The 26,915-nt window shown below is 38.2% G+C and overlaps 1 protein-coding gene across 1 annotated transcript in view; it reads right to left on the reverse strand.

Moving 5' to 3' along the window:
* Positions 1-3,510: 3,510 nt before the first annotated feature.
* LOC103661707 (centromere-associated protein E-like) overlaps positions 3,511-26,915 on the reverse strand; it is a 74,947-nt gene continuing 51,542 nt past the window's right edge. Inside the window, 16 exon segments of the mRNA XM_040626203.1 lie at positions 3,511-3,836; positions 7,194-7,474; positions 8,276-8,326; positions 8,328-8,454; positions 9,969-10,066; positions 11,609-11,681; positions 11,684-11,720; positions 14,914-15,093; positions 17,092-17,310; positions 19,369-19,572; positions 20,311-20,495; positions 20,498-20,507; positions 21,776-21,994; positions 23,492-23,596; positions 24,876-25,153; positions 25,759-25,765. Coding sequence (XP_040482137.1) covers positions 3,742-3,836; positions 7,194-7,474; positions 8,276-8,326; positions 8,328-8,454; positions 9,969-10,066; positions 11,609-11,681; positions 11,684-11,720; positions 14,914-15,093; positions 17,092-17,310; positions 19,369-19,572; positions 20,311-20,495; positions 20,498-20,507; positions 21,776-21,994; positions 23,492-23,596; positions 24,876-25,153; positions 25,759-25,765 — 2,169 coding nt within the window. The 3' untranslated portion in view covers positions 3,511-3,741.

Consider the following 26,915-nt stretch of genomic DNA (forward strand, 5'->3'; position numbering starts at 1 on the left):
TTTAATCCAAGTCTTTGTTATTTGTTCGTGCCTGCTCTGTGCTGTTCTAGGATATTAAAAATTTAATGAGTCAGAAATATCATATGGAAGAGAGCAGGGCAATAAAATAGAAGGACCCTAGGTCATTTAAGATAGTCATTAAGATAGGGCCTTCCAGGCCCTTCACTAAGATTGTTTTGAGGGACAGAAATAAGAATTCTCTTGTGTTTAAGGTATACTTATGGTTGCTTTGTCACACTCTGTCTCTCCTAACACTTGTCCATATTTAGTGGCAGAGTGAAGGCATCCAGAGTACACTGAGGGGCAGGGTCCAGGTAGCACTCTGAGCTTCACAGCGCAGATGCTTGAAAGGGACCGTGTTGGGTAAGAGCAACAAATGAAGTCTGGCTGAAGAGAGCAGAGACAGTGAGATCGAAAAGGACGAGGTCATGTGTGCTAGGCTTAGTAAGTCACACCGCAGCAGGTGCATACTTGAGCAGAGTGCTTGTGTAGCTTGTTTTGTGCATGTGCTATCTACGTTGGTTCACTCAACATCCACCCACCTCAATTTCCCCTGCCTTTTATTTTATAAAGGCCAGAAAACAAAACTGTCACATTCCTAGCCTCCTTTGCTGCTAGAGCTGGCCAATGAAATGCAAGTTAAGGAGGATTTCATTTTGGATAGAAAGGCAAGGCCACTCTGAAAGGCTTTCCCTTCTTTTTGCCTGGAATGTGGATCTGCTAGGGGGCATGGCAACCATTGTGTGACTTGGTATGAAGTCAGAGGCACCCATCAAGGACAGAGCAGGGTAAGGAAAGGAACCTGATTCCTTGAAGGCAGCCTCTATGCCACAGTCTTAGACTAACTGCTCTGGGATTCTTTTTTTTGTAAAGACTTTATTTATTTGAGAGAGAGCACGAGCAGGGGGAGAGGGTACAGTGGGGCACATAAAGTCTTTGGTAAAACTGTCCCTCATTGCCCCCAGTAGCTTCTAAAAGAGTCTAATGATCTCTAATCACACCTAGCTGTGCTCCTTGCTTTAGTAACAATGCTTTTAACTTTTGAGGATTTTAGAATAAACTTTTTGTGGATATGAGAATTTTCTAATCAAGGCCAAGTCTAACACTTCTTTCTTCATGCAAGTTTCTTCAGCTTCCCTTTGTCTCGATTTCCAACAACAATGCTGACTCTGTGACAAAGTGACATGGTGTTGCAAAAATTTGCTTACCCATTTATATTTTCTATGGACTAAATTTCTTCAAGGCGAGGGACCATATCTTTTTTACTCTTATATTGCAGTCAGCACATATTGCGAGATGTTTGTTTTCCAACTAAACATGGATTTCACAAAGGTGGTAATTTTTGGTGCTTAGATCAGTGATTGGCACACGGTAAACAGCCATTAAATATTTGCTGAGTATGAACGGTAGGCTCTCAATAGGTTTCCTGGATGTAATTTTGCCAGGCTCTCCAGAAAATGTTTCCTGTGAACAATAATCTACTTTTCTTCTTTGGTCTTGACTTTACTTTTCAGACCATTTTAGAATTGTCTGACCATATTACTGCTTTTTAACATTTTTGCATGTTTCATTGTTGACTTTCACCATGGTCCCTTCACAGCCATTTATCATGATACTGAAATCCAGATCATACGAGTTAAGCAACATTCTTTCTTTTTAAAGATTTTTTATTTATTTATTTGACAGAGATAGAGACAGCCAGCGAGAGAGGGAACACAAGCAGGGGAAGTGGGAGAGGAAAAAGCAGGCTCATAGCAGAGGAGCCTGATGTGGGGCTCGATCCCATAACGCCGGGATCACGCCCTGAGCCTAAGGCAGACGCTTAACCGCTGTGCCACCCAGGCGCCCCAAGCAACATTCTGAGGGAGATGTCGACAACATGGAAGACTAGAAAGCCCTACCTTTCTTCCTTCCACAGAGACACCAGTTTAAAATAATATACAGACCCAAATAGCTTTATGAGAGCTTTAGTCAGTTAAGAAGTCGCAGTACCCTAGGTAAGGGGAGAGCTGAGGACAGCTGCATTGTAATGGACAAGAAGAGTCATTTCCCTTTACCTGGGGCTCCACCCACCCCACCCTTGCCCAAGCCATCACAGCTCAGCCTCTGGCTCCTGGTTTCCTCAGGGGATTAGGGGGAGAGAGAAGAGTGGAAAACTAGCCCAAAGTTCTGGCTTTTTCTATGGCAGCCCAAAGGACTGATTTCTGTCTTGCCTGACATGGAGTGCTGATAGAAATAGCAATAGTTGGCCGAGATGGAGGCCGGAGTGGTTCAGCACAGTTGGGAGAGAGGGAGAAGAGTGGAGTATGTGCTTGGTATTCCAACTTTTTGGAGGGCTGTCCAAGACTGATATTTGTCTTGCCTACCTGGAGTGCTAATGGGGAGCTGATATACTTTGGATGCCTGGGGGCCAGTGAGAACAAAGGAGAGCAGTGTGGCTTCTTACTGCAAGAATATGCTGTACTGCAGAAAGACACCAGAGGGAGCAAGAGATCCAGCCCCTAGAAAAGAATCTGGTAAACTTCTCTAATTGGCAAATTAGACCTACAGCCCAGAGGTCACCTCCCCCTAAAAAGGTTTCAGAGAGCCCCAGAATCTCTAACCAGGCTGACAGGTGGAAGTCTTCCCCCGTATGAAGCAGTCCGTAGACTAGAAGAGGTGGCAGCTTTTTCAAATGCATAAAACTCAGCAAAAAATCAGAAGACACACACACACACACACACACACACGAAACATGACCCAAAGATCCCTTTAAGAATATGATAAAAGTATGGATCCAAGTATCCTAGAAAAATGACAAAGTTATCAAATTAACATAAAATTTCAGAAGTTTTACAGACTGCACGAAGCCCATCCATAGATGCCTTGTGTATCTGTGGGGACTCTGGGTTTAGAAGACTTTTCTACTTTGAGAGAAACTCTGGTGCTGTTTCCTCATGTTTGAAATAAAGGGGTAGAATAAATGATTCATGGGGTTCTTCCAGCTGGGAGTAAAATGCAGTAGAGTACAAGTCTGATACCAAACCAACCATTTAGAGTGCTGTCTAGGGGGCTGGTGGGTAACAGAGAAGAGAGAGAATTTTTGTATTTATTATAGCAAAAGAAAGATGAGCCTAGAAAACAAAGAGGTCATAGCACTTTGCTAAACTTAGCAACTTAAATCCAGAAAGCGTGTATATATTCTCATAGCAAAATTCTGAAAGTCAACAAACAAGTAGAGCCAAATATACACTGAGCACCCCACCAAGAAACCATTAATTACTATTACATAGAGTTGTGCTTCAGAACCACTAATTAAACATTTATTGAATGTTCAAGGTACTTAAAAAGGAGTTTATAATTTTGTTAATTAAATGACGCTTTAATGTATGCATTATGTCTTGGAATTAGCTAAGTCATATGTGGATAACATTACATTAATAAAATGAATACATTTCATGTATACACGGAGAGACTGGAAAAGGCCTTCAACAACTTTATTCTTTACAAAATATATAAATAAATAAAACAACTCAACTTCGAAAGTATTACCACATCAAGAAGATATTGCTATCACCATTCTAAATTGCTGGAGTGCACTGATCTGTTCCTTCATCTTCCAATTCTAGTGGCAAAATGAAAACTGAACTGAAATTAAGTTGGAGTGTGACAACATTGCCAGGGACAGGCACATAAAGTAATAAACACAGTCATGTCCAAACAGGGAATGCTGGGCCCCCGGAAAAGAGACAGGACAGGAGTCTACTGTGTCCTGCACTTGGGCACGTCTTTCCCAGAGGAGGCGTGCCAAGGAGCGGGCTGGGGATCCACACTCTCCGCTCCAGCAGTTTGCTCTTCTGAGAAGAAACAAAAAGCAAAACAACCCAAAGTAATCTTATTTAAAAAAAAAAAAACCACAAAATTTGAATACAACCGGAAATGGAAACGATGTTAAGACAGCAGACATATGAAGAACGAAAAATGACAATACTATGGTCATTAACCTCCTCATGTTTGGTCATTAAAAAGGTGTATTTCAGTTTATCAGAGGTGGAGAAGTTTATTCCCCATTTCCTCATAGCATCAACTGTTAGAAAAGCCATTTTGTATATAAAACCAAGAAGGTTTTATAATAAAGTGTCACTTGAAATTCATCAGTTTGGGATTCAAAGTGAATCAAACACTGATTGAGTCTAATTTTCCTTTGCCCTAATTCTAGGAAAAAAATGCTGTGCTAAACAAATAGTATATATTTTGGAGAATATTTAGTCATTCTTAGAACACTCTGGGGCTTTAAAAAGCACTTCACTGCATTTATGTTTATAAACAATATTCATTTTCAAATGATTATATTCATTAAAGTAAATCTGACTTCCTGGTCTTTGCAATTATCTCAAGTTGTTGAGAAAATTTAAGTTAATCTTTTATAATTCAAATTAAAAACTAACATTAAAATTCTTTTCGAGGGGTGCCTGGGGGGCACAGCGGTTAAGCGTCTGCCTTCGGCTCAGGGCGTGATCCCGGCGTTATGGGATCAAGCCCCACATCAGGCTCCTCCGCTGTGAGCCTGCTTCTTCCTCTCCCACTCCCCCTGCTTGTGTTCCCTCCCTCGCTGGCTGTCTCTATCTCTGTCGAATAAATAAATAAAATCTTTAAAAAAAAAAAATTCGAATGGTATTTTACTAATTCTGGCTGGGACTATGTCCTTTAATTCTGAATTAGTCAGTTTTTTTTTTATTTCTAAAGATTTTATTTATTTGACAGAGAGAGAGCACACAAGCAGGGGGAGCAGCAGGCAGAGGGAAAGGGAGAAGCAGACTCCCCACTCAGCAGGGACCATGATGCGGCCTGGATCCCAGGATCCTCGGATCATGACCTGAGCTGAAGGCAGATGTCAACTGACTGAGACACCCAGCCGCCCCTGAATCGGTCAGTATTTAATTCATATATTCTTCCAGCATAGTCTTTTATTTATTTCACTTAAAGATAGTACCAGACTGATCCATAGATTGATAAAAAGACGTAGGCATTTCTATTTGCGGTTGAATTAATTCATATCATGCATGTGCCTCTGGCACTATCAGATAAAATCAAAAGGTGATTAAAAGTTTCTCAGTTTTTCGGGGCTCCTGGGTGGCTCAGTTGGTTAAGCGTCTGCCTTCAGCTCAGGTCATGATCTCAGGGTCTTGGGACTGAGTCCCACATGGGGCTCCCTGCTCAGCAGCAAGTCTGCTTCTCCCTCTCCCTCTGCCCCTAACCCTGCTCGTGCTCTCTCTCTAATAAATAAATACAATCTTTAAAAAAGTTTCTCAGTTTTTCAAAAGACACCTCTAAAATAGTGTGTATGTATATACAGCAAAGGTTCCATGTAAGTGCTAGATAATGGAAGTTCTCTAAATGTTTGTTAAATACTATTCCATAAAGTGAACAGTTCGGAAATTTTTTCAAATTGTTTGGTGCCTTCCTATATCCCCAGCACTTCCAGACTGCTGGCTTGATCTAATTTTGATGTGTAGTTGATGAGGATGGACGGATTTCTTCTAACGTCACACAGTGGAGCTCTCACAACCCTGGCTACCTTCGCTTGGGGCCACAAACGATCTGGCAGCTGCCTCTCTCAGTGTACAGTTTTGTGGCTTTAGATGTTTACGACTGTGCAAGGGCCTTTCTGACATGCCGATGCGCTGTCCCACGGACACGAGATCAGTGCTGTGTGGTGAGAAGAGCGGCAAGAAAGGCAGTATTACAGAGCCTCTCCGCCAACACTCCACACCCCTGTGTCCAGCACCGGGCAGCGCTGGGGGACCTCTGACACTGCCTCCCTCCGACCAGTCAGGCACCGCGCACTACTGACTTGACTCCCAGATCTCCTCTGTCTGTCCCCTTCTCTCCACCTCTCCTGTATCTGCTCGCATCCTCGTTACTATCACCTCTCGCTTGGACAACTGTCATCAACTCTTGCTCCTATTATTCGTTGGTTACGTATCGTGAAGGTGGTGTGTTCAAAACTTGTAACTCATCACGATCCGCTCCATCATGTTTAAAATCTTTCAAAGGTTTCCTCTACATGCTTTCAGGATAAAGTAAAAATTCCTTTATACTATCTACAAATTCCCACACACCTGGCTCTTCTTCTCTTTGGCTTCACTGCCTCCATCCCCAGCAGCTTGTGTTCACTGTGCTCTGGCCAGCTTTCTTTCAACCCTTCCCCTGGTTACAGTCCCTTCTACCTTGGGGCTGTCACTATTCTATCTGCCTGAAATACTCCCCTCTCCCCTCTTTGTGAAGCTAACTCACATTAACCGTTAACCTCTTATATCTCAGCTTCCTTCTTCAAGGAAGACTTCCTTAACATTCCTGAAACAAAAGCCTATTATAATAATTTTTTATTATGTTATGTTAGTCACCATATAGTACATCCTTAGTTTTTGATGTAAAGTTCCACGATTCATTATTTGCGTATAGCACCCAGTGCACCATGCAATACGTGCCCTCCTTACTACCCATCACTGGCCTAGCCCAATCCCCCACCCCCCTCCCCTCTGAAGCCCTCAGTTTGTTTCCCAGAGTCCATAGTCTCTTATGGTTCTATTATTAAAAAAACAATAAAAAAACAAAAACCAAAAACCTATTATATGCCTCACAGCCTTTTACACTCTAGAATTTTACCTGTTTCTATTTTTTGACTACTTGATTACTGTGTGTATCTCCTAGTAGACTGTAAGATCCGATAGGGTAGGGACCATGTCTGGTTTTGCTTATCAATGTACCATCAGGGTCTCATCTCTGACACATAGTCGGAAACCAAATTTTTTTTGCTGATTGCATGAATTAGTAAGTAAATGAAACAAGTCTATGATCTGGCCTGTGTAAAATGAATATAATGCTATTAGAAATACCGGCCCATTGCATTGATAAGAAAGGGTTCTTCAGTAAAAGTTTTGTTTATAGGGTAGTGTCTTCATGTTTTTAAGAGAGTTGCTTATTTATCTTGGGAAAAGTCGAAGGTTTAAGAGGCAGAATAAAGACTTAACTTGGGGTAAAAAATGATGCACTTTAGTGCTGTGCTTTGGAGAAACTTTCTCACAACAGAAGTCTGTGCACTGTAGCTTGCTCAATTATACCTTGTCTAACCTTGCCCTTTGGGGCCACAAATTAAAGATAAGTTCTGACAGTTATCCCCCAATTTCCAAAGAACCAGTAGACTCACGTACCTGGGCAAAGGCCTAAACCCAAGTTATCAAAATAGCGAACTGGATGAGGTAGAGACTTTGATTGGCTGTCAAAAAACCAAGACTTCGGTGATTCCCTTGGCACAGGATCTTGTAAATTCCGTTCCTTGCATTGAGAAGGCGTATGTGGCCTCTTTTTGGAAGCTGTTCTAGTCACTTTAGGAGACTGTGGAGAATTCTCAGAACTAACTTCTCTGTGAGTCTCTTTTTTAAGGATTCTCTCCTTCCATGTTTTGACCTCATTGGAAAGATGATGATTATTGCTTGAATATAGGAGAAAAAAAAAAAAAAAAAAAAAGACTAAGTCAGCACAATTCCTGATTTATTCACACAGTACATTCGTTCTCTATGCACTGGCCACACTGTATGCCTCTCAGTTCCACCAACGGGTTATTCTTCCTGACCGAAAGCCTGTGTACATGTTGCCTTCTGTCTAGAAGGCTTACCTGTCTCTCCTTTCATGTGGCCTACCTCTTACCCTTTTCCGCAGCTACTCTTCTATCAGTTTCTTCACCATCACCCCTTCCCAGACCTAGATAAGGTCCTATATGTGTTTTTTTGTTGTTGCTGTTTAATAGCACTCATTGCAAAAAATTAGTTGTTTGTATAATTATTTGTTTAATGCCTATTTTCCTTCTATCGTAACATTAGTAAAGTGCTTGGCACAAGATTCTAATCTTTGATAGAAGCCAAATATTGGATTTGTTAGAACTGTTTATAAAGTAAAAGCCAAGAGGCTACAATACTGGACTTAAGGCATTCTCCTTTGACTTGGGCATGCAGATTCGTGGTCTATTTACGCTGCCTCTCAACAGTCTTTGTTTACTTCCTGTTTCTTGGCTAGGTTAAAAATAGGTCAATTGATAGTTAGCAAACATCTGGAATGGGGGTACTACAGTCTTATTCCTTTTAAAAAACATTTATTACATATATTCTAAAAATTACTTTCCCCGTATGCATGAAGGGTTGCCAACTGCAAAAAACGCGTATGGAGGTGTATAGACCAAGCTCCCCACATGTAATAGCCAGAAGCATAATTTTTATATCACGTAAGCAGATCTTACCTTAATAGTTCATTCTTTTGCTTTATTAGCTGTTCATTTTGCTGCTTTAAAGATTTCTTTTTCTAGCCGTATATATTCACTTTTCAAAATAAGAGCTTTTGTGCTTTGTACGATGCCACTACCACCTCCGCAAGTTAAGGGTTTATTTGAAGGCTGAGAGTCTGTACATTCTGATACAACTGTGAGTGAGGCAAATACACAAATAGGTGATCCTTTTAATTATCTCCAAAGTTCAAAACAAACATTACGAAGAGCCACGAGTCACTGCAAAAACCAGAACATCTCAATCACCATGTCCCTAGACGCCATCCTTCCTTCCTCCTTCTGCCTCCCTTCCCAAGACTATTTGATCAACGCTTCTCCTTGTCTCTAGAGTCCTCCCGCTTCTCTCCAGCCACCACTCGCACTAGCACGACACTGCTCGCTGGAATCTTCCACTAGGACGGCAGCAGCAGCAATCCCCCCGGTTAGAGCCGTTCTTCACTGCTCTCTCCTCTGCATCAGTGGACACACCGGAGGACTTCTTACAGCACAGAAGGTGTGTGTGCGGTCCACCACCGGGCATTCGGTGCACTGTAAGTTCTCAACACATCCTTGTTAACCAAACAGAACTCAGAATGACACTAAAGCATCTATTATTAAGTGTTCTATACTACGTGTGTGAAAATACGGTAAGGAGCTGTTTCGTAAAATTGCATAGGAACGTGAGGCGCATATAAAGTGGAACACTCCATTGTGTAACTGATGATCACAAAAGGTACGGTGTGTGCGGGGGATACGCAGTGTCCAGCATGTTTGTTTATAGTTTTATCCCTTGAAGTTTTCCAGGTAGGGGTGCACTTCTGCAATAGAACCTAGAGAAGTTCAGGCCAAACGTGTACCAGACAACATCTTTAACACTATCTCTTTTTTTTTTTTAATGAGTGGATAGTAATACACACAAGTATTATCTTTTGTTGGCTTGACACTTAGAATTTTCAGTGTGCTTTCACACACAACTTTCAGTTTGATCCTTACAATATGTATATATATATATAGGCTGGGAGGTCAGGTATTATCCCCATGATTTCATATAGCCATGAAGTGAGGGGGACCTGCCCTGACTTAGTTCACTGCTTGTTTACTACACAGAGCTGTCCCAAGTACTGCTCAGCATCCTCTCTTTTCAAATGAAACACAAGAGACAGTAATACGGAAAAAGGTACAGGTTGAGGAATGCACATGAGGAAATTTGATCATTAGATTTGAAAATTGTATCTAAGATAAATTTGAAAGACTTTGCAAGTAAGCATCAACTCTATTTTCAGTACTAAGAACATGTAGGATATTATTTCCTTATTTCTATGGTGTGCTGATTGTATTTTTACTGTGCATGTGGTTAAAATCTATTACAACGTGTTTGTATTTTTATCAGGAAGGGTACTTCTACCTTGAAGTTACGTCACTCTTTTATAAGGTAAAATTCTTATCTTTTAAGACTCTATAACGGATAAATAGTTGAGATTACAGGAAACTAAGGGGATGTCACCAGATAAATATGATCCCAACAAATTCATTTCAAAAATAGTTTTTTCTAAATTAGTGGTTAACAGGTTTATTCTTGACTGTCACATATATAATGGTCTTCCAAGTGTCTAAGTGTATTGCGAAATAAAATGGAAAGGATCTGGAAGTATCAGCATTTTCTACTTACTTGAGGTATCTTGGGCTTGTTGATTTCTTCTAAGATTTTCTCTCAATACCCTTGTAACTTCTTTCTGATATTCTACAGTGGCTTTTGTAGAAGTGATTCTAATAAGAACTGCAACAGAAACATGGAAAAGCTTTGCAACTAATTTCTAATGGAAGAATAAACAGAACTGTTATCAAGAATTTTCTAATGAGATATATCACATTGACATAAAACCCGTAAGTGGCAGTAGATAACCCTCTTGGTTTAAAGTATTTTATAGCTATAACACCATCAAATTGGAAGTATTCTGTTTGGTTGCAGGAGTAATTTTTAAAATTCTTTTTAAATTTCTGGAAGCCCAATAGCTATTAATTGGATATAATTACCAGAGCATAAAAGTAAAAAGAACTACCTATTTCTACATTGTCAGGGAACAAACCCTGGCTGCAGTTCTAGTTTAATGTTACAAAGGTCAAATTCTGCTCACTGTTCCATAGTAGAAAGTGATATTTTAGGAATTGCTGGCTTAAGTGTTAATCAGCCGTGATAAATCATGAAACTTTCTGCCTTTAGTGACTCTGAGAGTATCTGCTGATTCTATTCTATACTTAAAATTGCCTTTCTAAAAAAAAAGATTTATTTATTTGAGAGAGAGAGAGAGACACACACACAGAGTGCAGGGGGAGAGCCAGAGGGAGAGGGAGAGAGAAACTCAAACAGACTCCGTGCTGAGACAACGTGGAACTCGATCTCAGAACCCTGAGATCATGACCTGAGTCAAAACCAAGAGTTAGACGCTTAACCGACTGCATCACTCAGACGCCCCTAAAATTGCTTTGTTTGTAATGAAGAACTTGATAGGTATAAGTGTCACAAAAACAAATAGTCTTATCAATGGAAGGCTGGTTAGAATGCATGAAGCTTCCAAGTGCTACTTTTTGGGCAAATTAGGTATCATTGTTAAATATTCATAGGAAGAACAAAAAGCATTAGGAGTCAGGAGGAATCTTAAGAAAACATCTAATACAAAACTATCCTTACTGTTTACGAATACAAAGACCAGAGAGATTAAACAGCCTATATGTGAGGTGATTTAATAATAAGTGGCAATATTATATTTCTAATTCACTGTCTCTGACTCTGTAAAATGTTCTTTCATTACACTATATCATAAAGAACTTTAGACATGCCATTATATACAGTAGTATATGTAAATAAATAAAAAGAGGTTATGCTTTTGGGTACAAGATACCATAATTTAAAAGGAAATACAATTTTATACAAAAACACAAGAAGAAGAAATTAAATGAAGAGGCCCAACAGAAATCATAGTTGAACTGCTAAACACACACAGATGCACATATATACAGGTTCTTACCATTCATTTTCAAGCATAAAAAGGGCCTTTTTAAGCTGTTTATGTAAGACAGCAAGATGCATCAAAAGACATTGTGCATTAGTTATTGACCAGAACTATGCTTATTTTTAAAAACTTTGCAGATGTAATGAGAATTTAACAAGTTTAAAATCTGTGGATGTTTGTATTTACTTTAAAAAGCAGTAAAAGTATTTCCATATATTTTAATAAGTTAACCAATGCAAAAAATTTAGAAGGGAAATTTAAGCTATTAAAGTCATGTTCAGTTAAGGCAAAGACATACTCTTTTTCAAACTCTTTGGCATTTTTCATCTTCTCTAGGTCTATTTTCACTAGCTTCGTTTTGAGGTCTTCATTTCTTCTTTATAGGGCTTAGCTCCTAAAGCAACTTTGTCCTAAATTTTTTAGAGAAAAGAAAAATAAAATAATTTCAGAGCAGTTTAAAAGAGCTGTTAACTACCTTGATTTGGTAGGAACATTTTAAAACAGCAAACTCCAAATATATGGAAAGCAGAAAAGGCACAAAATTTAACCCTAAAATGAACAAGTAGATATCTGATGTGAAGTATACAGGAAACTACTGGAAGATAATATGTAATTAGGAACACATGACCTTCATTTCTTAAAACAAAAATTTTTTCCAATTAAAAATGATATACTTAACCAAAATGAAACAGAAAGGTTGAAAACAATGGGTAGACAAATGTAAATCAGGAAAAAACCAAAAAGATGTCAAAATGGGAATATAAATATCAAACTAGAACTCAATTCAAGGTACAGAGTATTATAAAGTGTTGTTGGGATAGTTGTACTCAAAGATGGTTCAATCCAGTGCTGTAAATGTATCTACTTTCTACTCAGAGAAAAAAAAAATCAAATGTAAATACATACTTACATATATTTAAACCTTCTTTTATAAATAGACTTCTATTTTTTATTTTTATTTTATTTTTATTTTTTTAAAAGATTTCATTTATTTATTTGACAGAGAGAGACAGCCATCAAGAGAGGGAACACAGGCAGGGGGAGAGGGAGAGGAAGAAGCAGGCTTCCAGCAGAGGAGTTCGATCCCAGGACCATGGGATCACGCCCTGAGCTGAAGGCAGACGCTTAACGACTGAGCCACCCACGCGCCCCAAGACTTCTATTTTTTAGAGCAACTTTAGGTTCATAAAAAAATTGAGCAGAGTACAGATTTCTGATATACCCTGGTTGTGCTCCACCTCCCTCCCCAACCTGCCCATTTCCCCTATTATTATTATTATTATTATTATTTTTAAAGATTTTATTTATTTATTTGACAGAGATAGAGACAGCCAGCGGGAGAGGGAACACAAGCAGGGGGAGTGGGAGAGGAAGAAGCAGGCTCATAGCGGAGGAGCCTGATGTGGGGCTCGATCCCATAACGCTGGGATCACGCCCTGAGCCGAAGGCAGGCTCTTAACCGCTGTGCCACCCAGGCGCCCCCATTTCCCCTATTATTAACATCATGTTTTGGTGTGCTGTATTTGTTACAAATGATGGGCCAATATCGATACATTTCAGGCTGCATTAGGGCCTATTGTTTGCATTGTACATTCTACGGGTTTTGACAAATGTACAATGACATGTTCATCATTACTATATCATACAGAATAGATTCACTGTCTTAAAAATCCCATGTTCCACCTATTTATCCTTCCCTCCCTCACACCTTCTGGACCATTGGCAACCATTGATCTTTTTACTGTCTCCCTGGTTTTGCCTTTTCCAGAATGTCATATAGTTGGAATCACTTTTCAGATGGGCTTTTTTCAATTAACAGTGTGCATTTAAGGTTCTTCCATGTCTTTATGGTTCGATAGCTTATTTCTTATTATTGCTGAATAAATCACTAGTTTCTTTTTATCACTGTACCACAGCTATACATTGGAGAATTAGATATTGCACAAAAAATAAAACCCATCTAAATAGGGACCTAGAGAGCTCTCTTTATTCCTCCAGGCTTTCCCAACCCAACTCCCATGGAAATGTTTATGTGCACACCATGGCTAGCGAAGACTAAAAAGATGCAAAACCTCCAAAAAATGATAGATGCTCAGCTTGAGGAAATGGATGGCTGGGTAGGTAAGGTAAGCCCATTCCTGGAGGAGCCCACTGCTTGCTTAGTCACAGCACAAGTTCAATGCCCTACCTTCTGAGTCAGATGCTGATATCATGGACTCCCTGAGCATGTGACTGTCTGGAGTGTGGGCAGTTTTGTAAGAAACTGCCAAACTCTTTCAAACTGGCTGCCCATTTGCAGTCCTACCGGCAATGAACTCCTATTGCTCCACCTCCTCACCAGCATTTAGTGTGGTGATTGGGATTTTGGCCATCATGGCATTTTGAGTTACCGTAAGTGTGTAGTGGTATTTTGTAATTCTCCAAGGACATACATGCTGAGAATCTTTTCATATGCTTATTTGTCACATGTATATATTCTTAGGTGGGGTGTCGGCTCAGACCTGTTGACTATTTTTAATTGGCTTTTTTTTTTTTTATCATTGAGTTTTAAGATATATTTGGGACAACATTCCTTTATCAGATATGTGTTTTGCAAAGATTTTCTTGTCTTTTTATTTTCTTAACTGTCTTTCACAGAGCATTATATCCTTTTGCCAAAATCCTCTGATGACTTCCCATCTCACTCAAAATAAGCCAAAGTTCTTATAATAGACTTTGAGACCCTTTATCATTTGACTGTCTGCTACTTCTCACCTTATTTCCCACCTCTACCTCCTTGCTCACTCTGCTCAGGAGACACTGGCTTTCTTGTTTCTTAAACATACCTACACTTTTTGTGATTTCCTTTGCCTGGAAGACCCTTCCCTTACCACACAGCTCACCCAACCCCTCAAGTCATCTTAGTGGTGTGACTCTCCTCAGCTCCTCTTTATAAGATCATATCTGCTTCCCTCACGCCCCCACTTTCACCCAGTACCCACTTGTCTAGCTTCATTTTTTCCCATCATACTTTTTACCATCAGAAATTTTAACGGAAATGAAGAGATAGCAAACTTAAGGGCCTATTAGGGTCAGACTCAAGCAAAAGAAGTGTGAGAAGGGCTAGAGTTCAAACAAAGAGCTGTGGTAAGGATGTGATGAATGAAGGTATGATTTGTGTAATGGCATTCAAGGTCAAAGACAAATTACTATTCTCCCTAAAGTAAATAGGTCAGATTCAGCCCAGAGGCTACCAGGTGGGGCTCAATAATAGGATTAAAAAAAAAAAAGAATTTAAAAATGTACTTATCTAATAAAGAGTAAATATTTAGATGAGCTTTTTCCCTGAAAAATGAAAATATACATTTTAAACTATAAAGAATATTTATATACCTTTTAAAAAATAATTTTTCTAGGAATATAGAAAATAATCATTATTTTACATGAAAATACACTCTTGCATTTCATTTCTAAATTTCCACTTGCTTTTTTAAGCTTGCGTACTGAACTTCAGACGTTACATAAGTAACAGGAAGTTCAAGATCGGAGTTCCAAATTACCCGCCAAATTCAACAGTAAAAGAAAAAAAAATCCTTTTATTATAAAATGAGTTCGTTAAGTTACCTGAAGTACTTGGGTCATTTCTTTTGCTTTTTCAAGGCATTTATTTGAATCATTAACTTGAGCTTTTGCTAGTACGTTATTAGTCATCTCAAGTTCTTTCTGCATCTTTATAATCTTGCTTTCCTTGTGTGTAGCACTTTCTTTGGCTTCACGCAGTGAAGTTTCCAGCTTCTGAATTTCCTGTTTGAAAAAGCACACATATATGAGGTGTGCCATGCAGGCAGAATCACAGTATATAAGACAAAGGTGATCATACATAGGTATTAATGTTTCAGACTGCTTTAACAAAGGATAGAAGAGACACCAAATGTCACTCAATCTACCCATGTATTATTTTCTTTATTTAGAAGCTGATGATTTTTGTATTAAAAAAGACCCAAATTTTATAAGGTTTAGTGTTATTTTATTAACTAGTTAGTATGGTGCCTGTTTAGATTAATTAATTGTTTAAATTAACAGTTTAAATTAACACCACTTAAAAGAAATACACTTGTTAACTAAACTCTTTAAGTAATGCATATAACGTATCTTACTCTTTATTTTTATTACCTAGTTTTTAAATTAAAACATCTAGCTTTGTGAGAAAATTTGAAGGCATATAATGAAGGGTAAGTTTCCCTGTCTCAGAGCCCCAGCTGACCCCGCAGCAACCACTACTAAACTCTTTCAAGTATATCCTTCCAGAAATTTTCTATGCCTATCTGAGCATTTGTGAATAGACAGTTATAAAAACAGTCAGTCACTAGAACATACTGAATATACAGTTTTGTTTTTTTTAACTTGGCAATATATTTTCCAGATCTTTCCATTACCAACACACAGAGATCTCTCTACCTTTTTGTTTTCATGGATATGTATGTCCTGTATCTTAGAGGTACTATAAATTAGTTAACCTATCAACTGCTAATGAACATCAATTTCCAGTCTTTTGCAAGTAAAAAAATACCTGAATTTAAATACCTGAATTTATCTGTATTTATAAGATTATTCACCTACACACACATATACAGGTTTTCCTAGAAAATGTCTGTTTCTTCTTGGCCCATCCTGAATTTATCTTTGTTTAAGTGAGTGAGGTAGAAACCCAGATTTATTTTTTCCCAGGTGGCTAGCTGGTTGTCTGGAATCAAACATTAAGTAAATCATCTTTTCCCCACCGAGTAGGCTGTTACCATTATCAAACACTGAATATTTACCTCCTTGAATGTACTGCTGAACTCTCTACTCTGGTCTACTGCTCTATTTGTCTCTTTCTGTATCATTACCAAACTGTTCTATGCTACTCTAATTTGTCATAATTACCAAAGCAATGGCATATAATAATTACCTGATAGGGTGTTTTCTGGGATTTCTGAAGATGGAATATCCTTCTGCTTCTTTATTGCTTTGGTTGATGGGTTCAATATTTCTGCTATTTTTGTCTCCACCAGCTATTGAGGTCTGTAGGGATTAGCAAATCAATAAACTGTACTAGTGACCTTCTAGTTTCCACTGGTAATTGATTATTAAACTGGTGGTTGATGTTTTAAGTATTTATTTTGGTAAAAATGATAAATTATGATTTACTCTTGGGTTCTTTACTAAGTTATTTTGTGAGCTAACAAAATAAAATAGCATGTTTGCTTCACAGATTCCCAAGTAAGGCTAGTTATTAAATTAACTGAATCATTCAAATAATGTATTGATTCTTGGCTACAGGTTTATCTGCATAAAGACATCTGTTATATTTTTAGCCTCTTCCATTTTAATTTTGATATAACATTAACCAATATTAAAGACTTTGATGATAACTAGAGAAAAGATCAATTGCCCTTTCCCACTAAGCTAGTTCTATAAATAGACACAGATTATAGTTCAATAAAAAGTTACAAGATTGAAGAAATTTATAATGTACAGTAATGGCACTTTAAGCAGTACATGTATCTCTTAACCGAATTAAGCTATGAGTTACTTCTGTTTTAGAATTTAAAGGGAAGATCTCATATAATAGATACAGTTCTGTAGTTATTTGAGTGATAGCCACGACAGAACTAAATTTAAAAAAGAAGCCCATCACACAAACATGGTCCATGTTCCCTAATACATTTGATACTATAATTTTGCTCTGAAATGTTATAAAAATGCATTTTTAACTGATCAATTTGCAAATTGAAAAACATCTTATAAGAAATCACATACCTCTGTCGTTAGTTGTGTGGCTCTTGATGTAACATGGAGATTCTTAATGTCTTCTGTAGCAGAATGAACAACGATATCAGGCGTCAGGGAGATCTTCAAAGTTTGGTAGTTTTTAAATAGTTGTTCATTTTTCTCTCTCACTGATTTCAGGTCACGTTCCCATTTTCTGGCTATGGTAGCATTTCTTTCTTCAAATTCTGTAGATTCATTCATTATAGCCTATTGAATAGTAAAACACCATTATAACTCTAAAGTGAATTACAGATAAAAAATACTATGAAAACTACTGGAAATCTAAGATAAGGCATATGCTGAAATTCATTATTTAGAACATTCTAGAACAGTACTTTAAAAGAATTTGAATTCTTTGTGGTTTGCCTCAGTTCCTGAAATTTCACAAGATGCTGGATGTTGATGATGAGAATAAAAGAAGAATAAGGACTGGAGAGGATTTGTATTGATCCACAAGATGATAAATCTCACTTTTTTATTTATTTATTTTATTTTTTAAAGATTTTATTTATTATTTATTTGACAGGGAGAGCCAGCAGAGAGGGAACACAAGCAGGGGGAGTGGGAGAGGAAGAAGCAGGGTCCTAGCGGAGGAGCCTGATGTGGGGCTCAATCCCAGAACGCTGGGATCACGCCCTGTGCCAAAGGCAGACGCTTAACAACTGTGCCACCCAGGCGCCCCAATAAATCTCACTTTTTTAGATCAGTGTTAACATATGAAGCAGAAATTTGCAGAACTGTGCAGGTTAAAGTCATTACGTATGTTATGACATTTATAATGTCATATACAAACATTAATGACATGTAATGGCAGAGCATATCCAGTAAACCTAACAGCAATCTATTTTCCTGTTTCATTTCAAAAATCAGTGTTTATAGGGAAAAGAATTCATTGACTTGTGGTAATCTGAAGATTGTGTATTTCTGTGCAGGGAATAACAGTCATTCACATCCCTCCTTTACACTGAAGGCTAACTCTGAAATTACTCATATTATCTTTTTACTTCCTAATTCTATGGGATGTACTTTTTGCTCTCATCATTAATGCCTTATTGGTTTTATCTGTATCTTTAAGGCACTTCTATGGGACTTGGATGCTAAATTAGTTGTGTTCTTGCTGGCATCCTGGACTCTCCTTGGTTCTGGGCTACTGACCTCATACCATACAAAGTTATCAATTCCTATTTTCAAGGTGCTGGAAGAAGCTACATATCTATGCTCATCCACGTGGTAGGAATCCCTACTTTCTACTCACAAGTAGGCCCTCAATATTACAAGAAAAACACTGAATTTTATGGGGATTATATTATTAAATATTGGTTTTTACGTTTTTCCTCTATTAATCATGGACTTTTTTTGGAAGCAGCTCATTTACTATTTTGCTAGCTTGAGGTGTTCAACAAATGGGAATATCCACGGGAAAACATATTTTGAAAATATTATCTCTATTTCAGTGTGATTTAAATATAGTTTTCAGATGAAATTAAAGTGTCAAAAAAGACCTACCCAAACATATAAAATACAAAACCAGTTTTGGAAGCTCTAATATTAATCTAGCTCTCTTTGCTGCAAGTGTACGTACAACAGGCAACTTTGACTACTGTATATTTTACCAGGTATATGAGACAGGGATTACTTCAGAGAGCAGAATGAATATTCTGATCAGTGGAAAGTAAAACAAATTAACAAGCTAGTCTTAAGCAATGTGGGTTCTTGTGAATCTGTATACTAGAGCCAGTCACTTTGGGAACAACGCTATACACATCTCTGAACGTCAGAGTTGAAGATCAGTGCATAAGACAGTAATACCACCAAGATGAAAAGTACATCTCAGAGAAGTTGCTGGACAGGCTTGTCTACGGCACGGCCACAGCTGCTGCCTGTAGCCCTGAAACAGGCTCATGTCTCACTCTGTCTGAGGCTACTTGGGGGAAAGCCTCAGTTCCTACAGAAGCAGGGAGAAGTGAGAAAGGAAAGAAGATTCAAGATTCCCTAAGAGGAAATTGATTATTACACCCCAAGATTTTATCTTCTTTATAAGTGTAAGTGGATATTTTTAATTATCTTAAGGAAGCATACATAACATGTTAAAGGAAGAACATGTTTTACCCAGTTTTTTCAAACAAAAAAATAAAGTATATACAAATAAATTAAAGAAGCATACCTAAGATTAAGTTGCTCTAAGTCTTTTTTAAGAAAAAGGTAGAAAAATTAGAGCAAACGACAAAAAGAATGAGGTAGCACACACAAAAAATCACTACTTACAATTATTTTCTTATTATAGAAGTTATTCACTTGACAAATCTTATCATTTTCTTTCTGGATGCCATTTTTAAGCTTTTCTATATCAAAATGAGTATTCAACCATTCTTCCAAAAACTGGGTTATTTCTTTCCTATTACTTAGCACTTGCTGAAATTCAGTCTTTATGCAGTGGAAGTCATTTTCTGAAAGATCTTTGAGAATTTCCTGTTTGAAAAATAAGTATTGAATTGCCTGATTAAGAGAGTTTTTATCTTTTTTATCTAAATATCATATAAATATCATGAAAAGGGGAAAAAAACCTTACTGAACTCTCATTCTTAATATTTTGAGTATTTTGAAATAAACATAATTCTAATTATTTTAGTTGTATTAGAAATATAATTCTAATTTAAAACTCTGTTCTAGTGATTTGAATAATACAAGTCTGGCAGTATAAGCTATGTAAGGAATGTCTACAAATTCTGCCTGTTAGAATTAAGAACCATCAAAACTAAAACTATCTGTGACCACTAATCACAACATAGGCAGTGCTTCTGCACATAGCTTTTCTGTGCACCCAGGCCTTTCATGCATGTTGGGAACTGGATGCCAGCCTCACACTGCTGGGTGAGAGCAAGACACTCCACGAGGAGTTGTTGTAATAAAATCGTTCCTGACTCCCAGCCACAGATCTAGGACATTTTAGAAAGCATTCGGAAACTCATCCTGGGGTTCTATGGATTCCCACTTGTTGGTACTGAATCTATTTTTCTGTGTCTGTGGAGTCCTGAAAGGCGGCTGGCTAGTCCATTTTGTGGCACTCTTCACATCTGGCCAGCTGTCACCCTGCAGCCTATTTTTAATTTCCGGAAAATGAAAATGGCTCTAAGCACATGAGAAGGTACCTTATCTATATGATAAAAAGGCCTAAAATCTAATTAAACCACTTAAAATAAATTATACCTCAATAGGTAGATCCATATTCTGGCTCAATTTGAGGTCCGTTAATTCTCTGGATGGCACATCATAATCTTGTTGAAGGTGCTGTATTTTAATTAGCAGTTCATTTTGCTTTTCCACTTCATCAATAAAAGCCACTTCAAATTTATTGATGCATTCATGTTGTTCTTCCTTTGTCTTTCTCACAGGCTTAACACATACTTGTAGAAAAGCATTAAACAAATTGGGAAGTGAACCTTTATCACATTCACAGGAAGTTTTAAACCCTCAAGACAAAGAGGTGGGATGGCATCTCTTGTTTATCTCTATCCCCTCGTAAGTGAGGAAGAAGGAAAGAGCCTCTCTCTAGCCCCAACTTTCTCCTCTCAGTATCTTGGGAGAATAACTTCCAGACAATTTCAAACCTCAAACCCATGTGTTGCTCTCTTTTCTGCTACTGCCTCTTGAAAATTTATTTTTTCCAGAGTTCTCTTCTTATCCTAAGGCTCTTATTTTTCTATTACGCTTTCTGGGTGACCTTACTCACACATGTATTATCTAGCATCTATGTGCTGATGAATTCCAAACCTTTATCTTTAGTCCTGACTTGTCTCCTGACAAATCTTAGACTCATAACTACGTGCCTACTTGTTTCTCTTCTTGAATGCTCCACCATGGGTATTTCTACCTCAAAACATCTCAAACTAAACACCTGATCACTTCTCCTGCCTCACCTGCTTTGCTCCTCTTTCTTTGTCAGTTAATGATACCACTATCCACAAACCTGGCTACGCTCAATCCTGGCACTCGATCTAAGCATCTCCTGCCTTACCTCCACTATCAATCACATGAACCTACTATTTTAAGCTGCTGAATATTTAATTTCTTTTATCCTCCCCATGCCTACGAACCCTTTTCTAGTGGTATGGTCACCTACAATATCTCATCTGGACCACTATAACTGCCTCTTGCCTCTTGTCTCTGCCACAAACTCATTGCTTTTCTATGGTGAAGTAGCTAAAATGGTCATCTGATCATGCTACTGCTCCCAGTTAGAAATCACCGCCCAGTGGCTCCCCATCATCTGCAAAATGAACTCTACGCATTACTGCTCAAGTCTAGCTTCTACTGCAACTCTACCTGGTGTGTCATACAACCTGCGCGTGCCTCTATCGCCACACTTCCTAGCTGCTGCTATGTTTGCCTCATGCGCTAGACTAGGAGATAGCTGAGATGTTATTCCTGTGTGTCTCTAGCACCACGATGGTATGTAGGCTCACAAGGAGAGCTCAAGTTTTGTTGAATGAACAGGCCGTAGAGGCATGGTGGAGCTTGCACGTACTATTCTGAGATGCACATAATCTTTAATTCAGCGGTAAATATACTAAAGAGCAAATATGCCAACTCCCAAAGTAGGACTTAAATACACTGATGTTAAAACTAAAATTTATAGCAATATTTACAAAGATATTACTAAAAAAGGTGGTACCTGAAGTTTCCTCACGACTCTGTGGAATTCCATTGAACATCTTTGGTTTGCAGCGAGAAGTTTTTGAATTTGTTTGATTTGTGGATATGGAAGTGAAAGGTTTGCTTTTACTCTATCTGAAAGCTCTTTTTGGGTTTCAACTTCTTTCTCTAAGTGAAGGGATAGTTTATTTAAGCACTCGTAATGATTATACATCTCTGAATATCTCTTCAGAAGCTCCTAAGGAAAATTAGAAATCATTCAGTTTAACAATTCATCTTAATTTAACAACTAGTTCTAGCCCTAGAATTGTTTTTTTTTGAATTTTAAAATTTAAGTAAATTTATTTTAATGAAATTCAATTAATTAACATATAATGTATTATTTGTTTCAGGAGTACAGGTCTGGATTCATCAGTCTTATATAACACCCAGTGCTCATTACAACACATACCTTCCCCAATGTCCGTCACCCAGTTACCCCATCATTCCATTCCACTCCCCTCCAGCAACCCTGTTTGTTTCCTATGATTAAGAATCTCTTATGGTTTGTCTGCCTGTCTGGTTATCATCTGGTTTCATTTTTTCCTCTCTTCCCTTATGATCCTTGCCCTAGAATTGTAACAAAACTTATGCTTTAACATTTTCCGTATTACAGAAACAAATTAAGACCTTTGTGTGAAAAAGAAAAAAAGGAAACTCTTATTGTTGATTTTGGATTATAGAAATAATATTTAATTACTGTGAAAATTTAAAAAAATTAAATATAACAAAGAAAACCAGAAACAACCATTGTTATCATTTTGATACATTTTCTTTTAGTTTTTTGAGCATTCATGATTTAAATGACCATCAACAAAAAGCGAAGATAAATTTGAGTGAATTCAATCTAGTACGTACTATATAGTTCAAGACTGAATGCTGGCTCATGTTTGCCTTTGGTCTTAGTATGAATCACATTATGATATGGAACAGCACTGTGTAGTCATTCATTTGTACTTTTAATACATATTCTGATAAGAATGTGCTAAGTGACATAAAAACACACAGAAAAAGTCTTAAGGGATCTTGCTTTCGGAAAGGAGTGGCAGTTAATCCTGTTGACATTCTCCTTCAGCTTATATCCAGAACCCAAATATTTCCCACTGCTCCCACTGATACGTCTTTAGGCTGAGCCACCGTCCTCTTGGCCTCCTTCCACTCCGTCCATTTTCAACACAACAATCAGAGTCGTCCCTCTAAAATTTAAGTCGGATCACGCCCCTCTCATGATCAAAACCCTCCAACAGATCTTGATCTCACGCAGAGTAAAACCCAAAGACCTCTCAAGGCCCCACGGCTGCGTCTTCCCCAGGAGCTCTCTGACCTCATTTCTTACCCGCTCCCGCCCTTCTTGATGCTCCTGGACTCACCAGGCAGGCTTCGGCCTCAGGAATTTTGTATGTGCTACTTTTTCTTCTCATTCTGTTCTTCCCCCAGACAGCTATATGGCTTAATCCTTTACCTCTTTCAGGTATTTACTCGAATACCACCTTTCCAGTGGGGCCTTAAAATCACAACCCCCCACTGTTTTGTGAGTTTATGTATGTACATGCGCACACACATGCACACCTATACTAGATTATAAAATTTCAAAAACACTGAGCACTACCTACTCATTCCACAGACGTTCCTTGGATTCCGTTTAGGCCTTTGGAGGAGTACCCACATTCATTTGTCATCTTAACAGGGCACTTACTTTGATCCGAGAGCACTTTTCTCTCAGGCTTTCTGGGAGGTGGTGTTTTTCGTTACATTGTGACTGTTTCCCATATTTTACTACCTCTTCATGGTTCTGCTGGTCCTGTGTTGGTACAAAGAAATAAACAAAGCTTTAACTATAACTACATTCATATGTAACATCTACATGCTTTTCCAATTACATTTTTTCACATCACTTCAATAGTGGAATTATAAACTTGTAAGTCAAAAAAAGAGTTAAAAGTGGCCAGAAAATGAATAACGGTACCACTAAGTATTGTAGTGAGAGGCCTCAACTCATTGAGAAAAAACGTGGAAGAACCACATATTTTTTGAGATGGGATTTATTCCTGTAACCATCAGAGTTGAAAACTAGATATTAGATTTATATCTGATTCTTAGGGTTCCAAGTCTCTGAATTAGAATTAGTCTCTGAATTGCTGCCAAATAATACACTAGCAAAACCACCTGAACTCTATCTATTCATACTCTTCCCAGCACCTTGGAACACAAAATGCAGATCTTGTTACATTTTGTACTTCTGATTAGGAGTATAAAACAAAACCTTTTCTCCCATTTATTCACTACTTAGAAGAATGACTGTTTAATAAATATTTGTTGAATTAGTTAAATTTCTTCATAAATTTAATTAGGGTACACATAAGGATGGTTCCCAAGTGTCCATGTCTCTGATATGGCAAATGATACGGTCTTCTACTCTTGTCGAATTATGAGAATAAAAAAAGATGTTTATAGATTCTATACAATTTCTTATTTGTCTAAATTTTATGTTTTTTTCTAGAGGGTTCAACGGAGTTTTTAAGATGTGATTCTGAATGTGCAAAGACGGTCACACTGGCTGAACCTCCTTCTGCTGCGTGTCTGGCCGCTTCCCTCCCACTTCACTGACAAGAGCGCATGCCTAAAACCCATCGTGTGGAGGCAGAGAAATGGGCACTTACTCGTGTACAAATCTAGTCCTTCAAATCTTTTTCTATTGAGGATAACGCCATTTCCTGGTTTAAAAAAACCCTTTTAAAAAATACATTAAAGAAATAGTCTGCTGTATGTAACAAATATTTTCTTAAAAATAAATAATTAAAATATTTTCTGAAAAATACTTTGGCTTCTTTTAAAACTGTATCATTTTCTATTTGTGTGAAAAATTATACTAATAGTTTTTCCATTACCCTTTACCGTTTGTGGAAGTTTCCAAAAAGAAAAGAAAAAAGAAAAGAAAAACCCACAAGCCCTCTCTCCAAAAACAAAAAACAAAAAAACCCCAAAAACCCCACAATAGCAACAAAACCAAATTATTCCCCTTTCCAAAAAACCTTAATTCTTATAAACAGTTACTAGATAAGGGAAGATTCTGAACTCACTCTAGCTATCATTTCTCTTAAGGTTTCTCTGAATTGGTCTCTTTCCATTTTGAGAGACTCTTTTATCTTCCTTAGCTCATCTCTTTCCTTAGCTAAAATTCTTATTTCTTCAAGGCTTTTATGAAGTATCTTAGTCAAGTGTAAGTTATCCATTTCCATACTTTGCATACATAAATTTTGGGCCTTAAAGTCCTGCTTCAATTGTTCCATTTTGTTTATATTTTTATGAGTTTTATTGGCATCTTCTTTCATTTTAAGAAGTTGAAGCTCTTTTTTTTCTGAAGTTCTTGTAGCTTGAGATAATTATAAAACAAGTTAGAATTCAAATAATTCGTTCAAGGAAGGAAAATAGTGTCTACTGGTTATATATGTACATCTATAACTCTATCTATATATCTATATATCTGTATATCTATATCCTTTCTCATTTCACAAATGATTTCATTTATTTTTTTTAAATTTTTTAATTTAATTTAATTTTTTTATTTTTTATTTTATTTATTTTATTTTTTTAAATGATTTTTTATTATATTATGTTAGTCACCATACAGTACATCCCCAGTTTCCAATATAAAGTAAGAAACACAAAGGACAGAGACATGCCGGCCCTGGAAGTGAGGGCTGGAACGCCGGGTGTGAGGCGCACATCCTGGGACGCTGCAGGGTTGAGCAGCACCAACAGTAACAGAGTTAAAGTGGCCAGAACATCAGTGGAGAACGGTCCACGATCCCTCTGTTCTGAGACAGAGGCTGAGATTTGGCCACTGCTGCTCTAACTCTCAGAAGAGGCACAGCAAGCCGCCAGGGAAAGCTGCCAGAGAACAAAAGCCTGGAAATACCGGCTCACAGCATGCCCATCCCCATCCCCGCTTGCAGGGGACACGGAGACTCTACCCAAACAGGGTTGCCTGAGTATCGGCGCAGCAGGCCCCTCCCCCAGAAGGCAGGCTGAAAAATCAAGAAGCCCACATCCCGGGGCGCCTGGGTGGCGCAGTCATTAAGCGTCTGTCTTCGGCTCAGGGCATGATCCCAGCGTTCCGGAAAGGAGTCCCTCATCGGGCTCTTCCGCTGGGAGCCTGCTTCTTTCTCTTCCACTCACCTGCTTGTGTTCCATCTCTCGCTGGTTGTCTCTATGCCACATAAATAAATAAAATCTTTAAAGAAGAAGCCCACATCCCTAAGATCCCTATAAAACAAGGGTGCACGGCCTGGGTCCCGGTCAATAATTTGGGCTCTGGACAACCCCTCAACCTCTCCTCATCAGAATGCCTAGAAGGAGAAGTCCCCCCCAGCAAAGAAAAGAAAATGAGTCTGTGGCCTCTGCCACAGAACTAATGGATATGGATATAACCAAATTATCAGAAATGGAATTCAGAGTAACAATGGTCAAGATGATGAGTGAGCTTGAAAAAGTATTAACGAAAATGTTAATGAGAATATAGAATCTCTAAGGGCAGAAATGAGAGCGAATCTGGCAGAAATTAAAAATTCTATGAGCCAAATGCAGCCAAAACTAGAGGCTCTGATGGCCAGGGTCACTGAGGCAGAGGAACGTATTAGCGAATTGGAGGATGGGTTAGTAGAAGAAAAAACGAAAATACAAGCTGGACTTAAAAAAATCCACGCCCACAAATGTAGGTTACGGGAGATTACTGACTCAATGAAACGATCCAACATCAGAATTATCGGCATCCCCGAGGGGGTGGAGAAAAACAGAGGACTAGAAGAGATATTTGAACAAATTGTAGCTGAAAACTTCCCTAATCTAGCGAGGGAAAAAAACATTCGTGTCCAAGAGGCAGAGAGGACCCCTCCCAAGCTCAACCACGACAACCTACGCCATGTCACGTCATAGTGAAATTCACAAATATCAGATCCAAGGATACAGTATTGAAAGCGGCCATGACAAAGAAATTTCTCACATACCAAGGCAAAGGTATCAGAATTACGTCAGACCTGTCTACACAGACCTGGAATGAGAGAAAGGGTTGGGGGGGCATTTTTAAAGCTCTTTCAGAGAAAAACATGCAGCCAAGGATC

The sequence above is a fragment of the Ursus maritimus genome, unplaced genomic scaffold (genome assembly GCF_017311325.1).
Source record: "Ursus maritimus isolate PB19 unplaced genomic scaffold, ASM1731132v1 scaffold_11, whole genome shotgun sequence".
In the NCBI taxonomy this organism is placed as follows: Eukaryota; Metazoa; Chordata; class Mammalia; order Carnivora; family Ursidae; genus Ursus; species Ursus maritimus.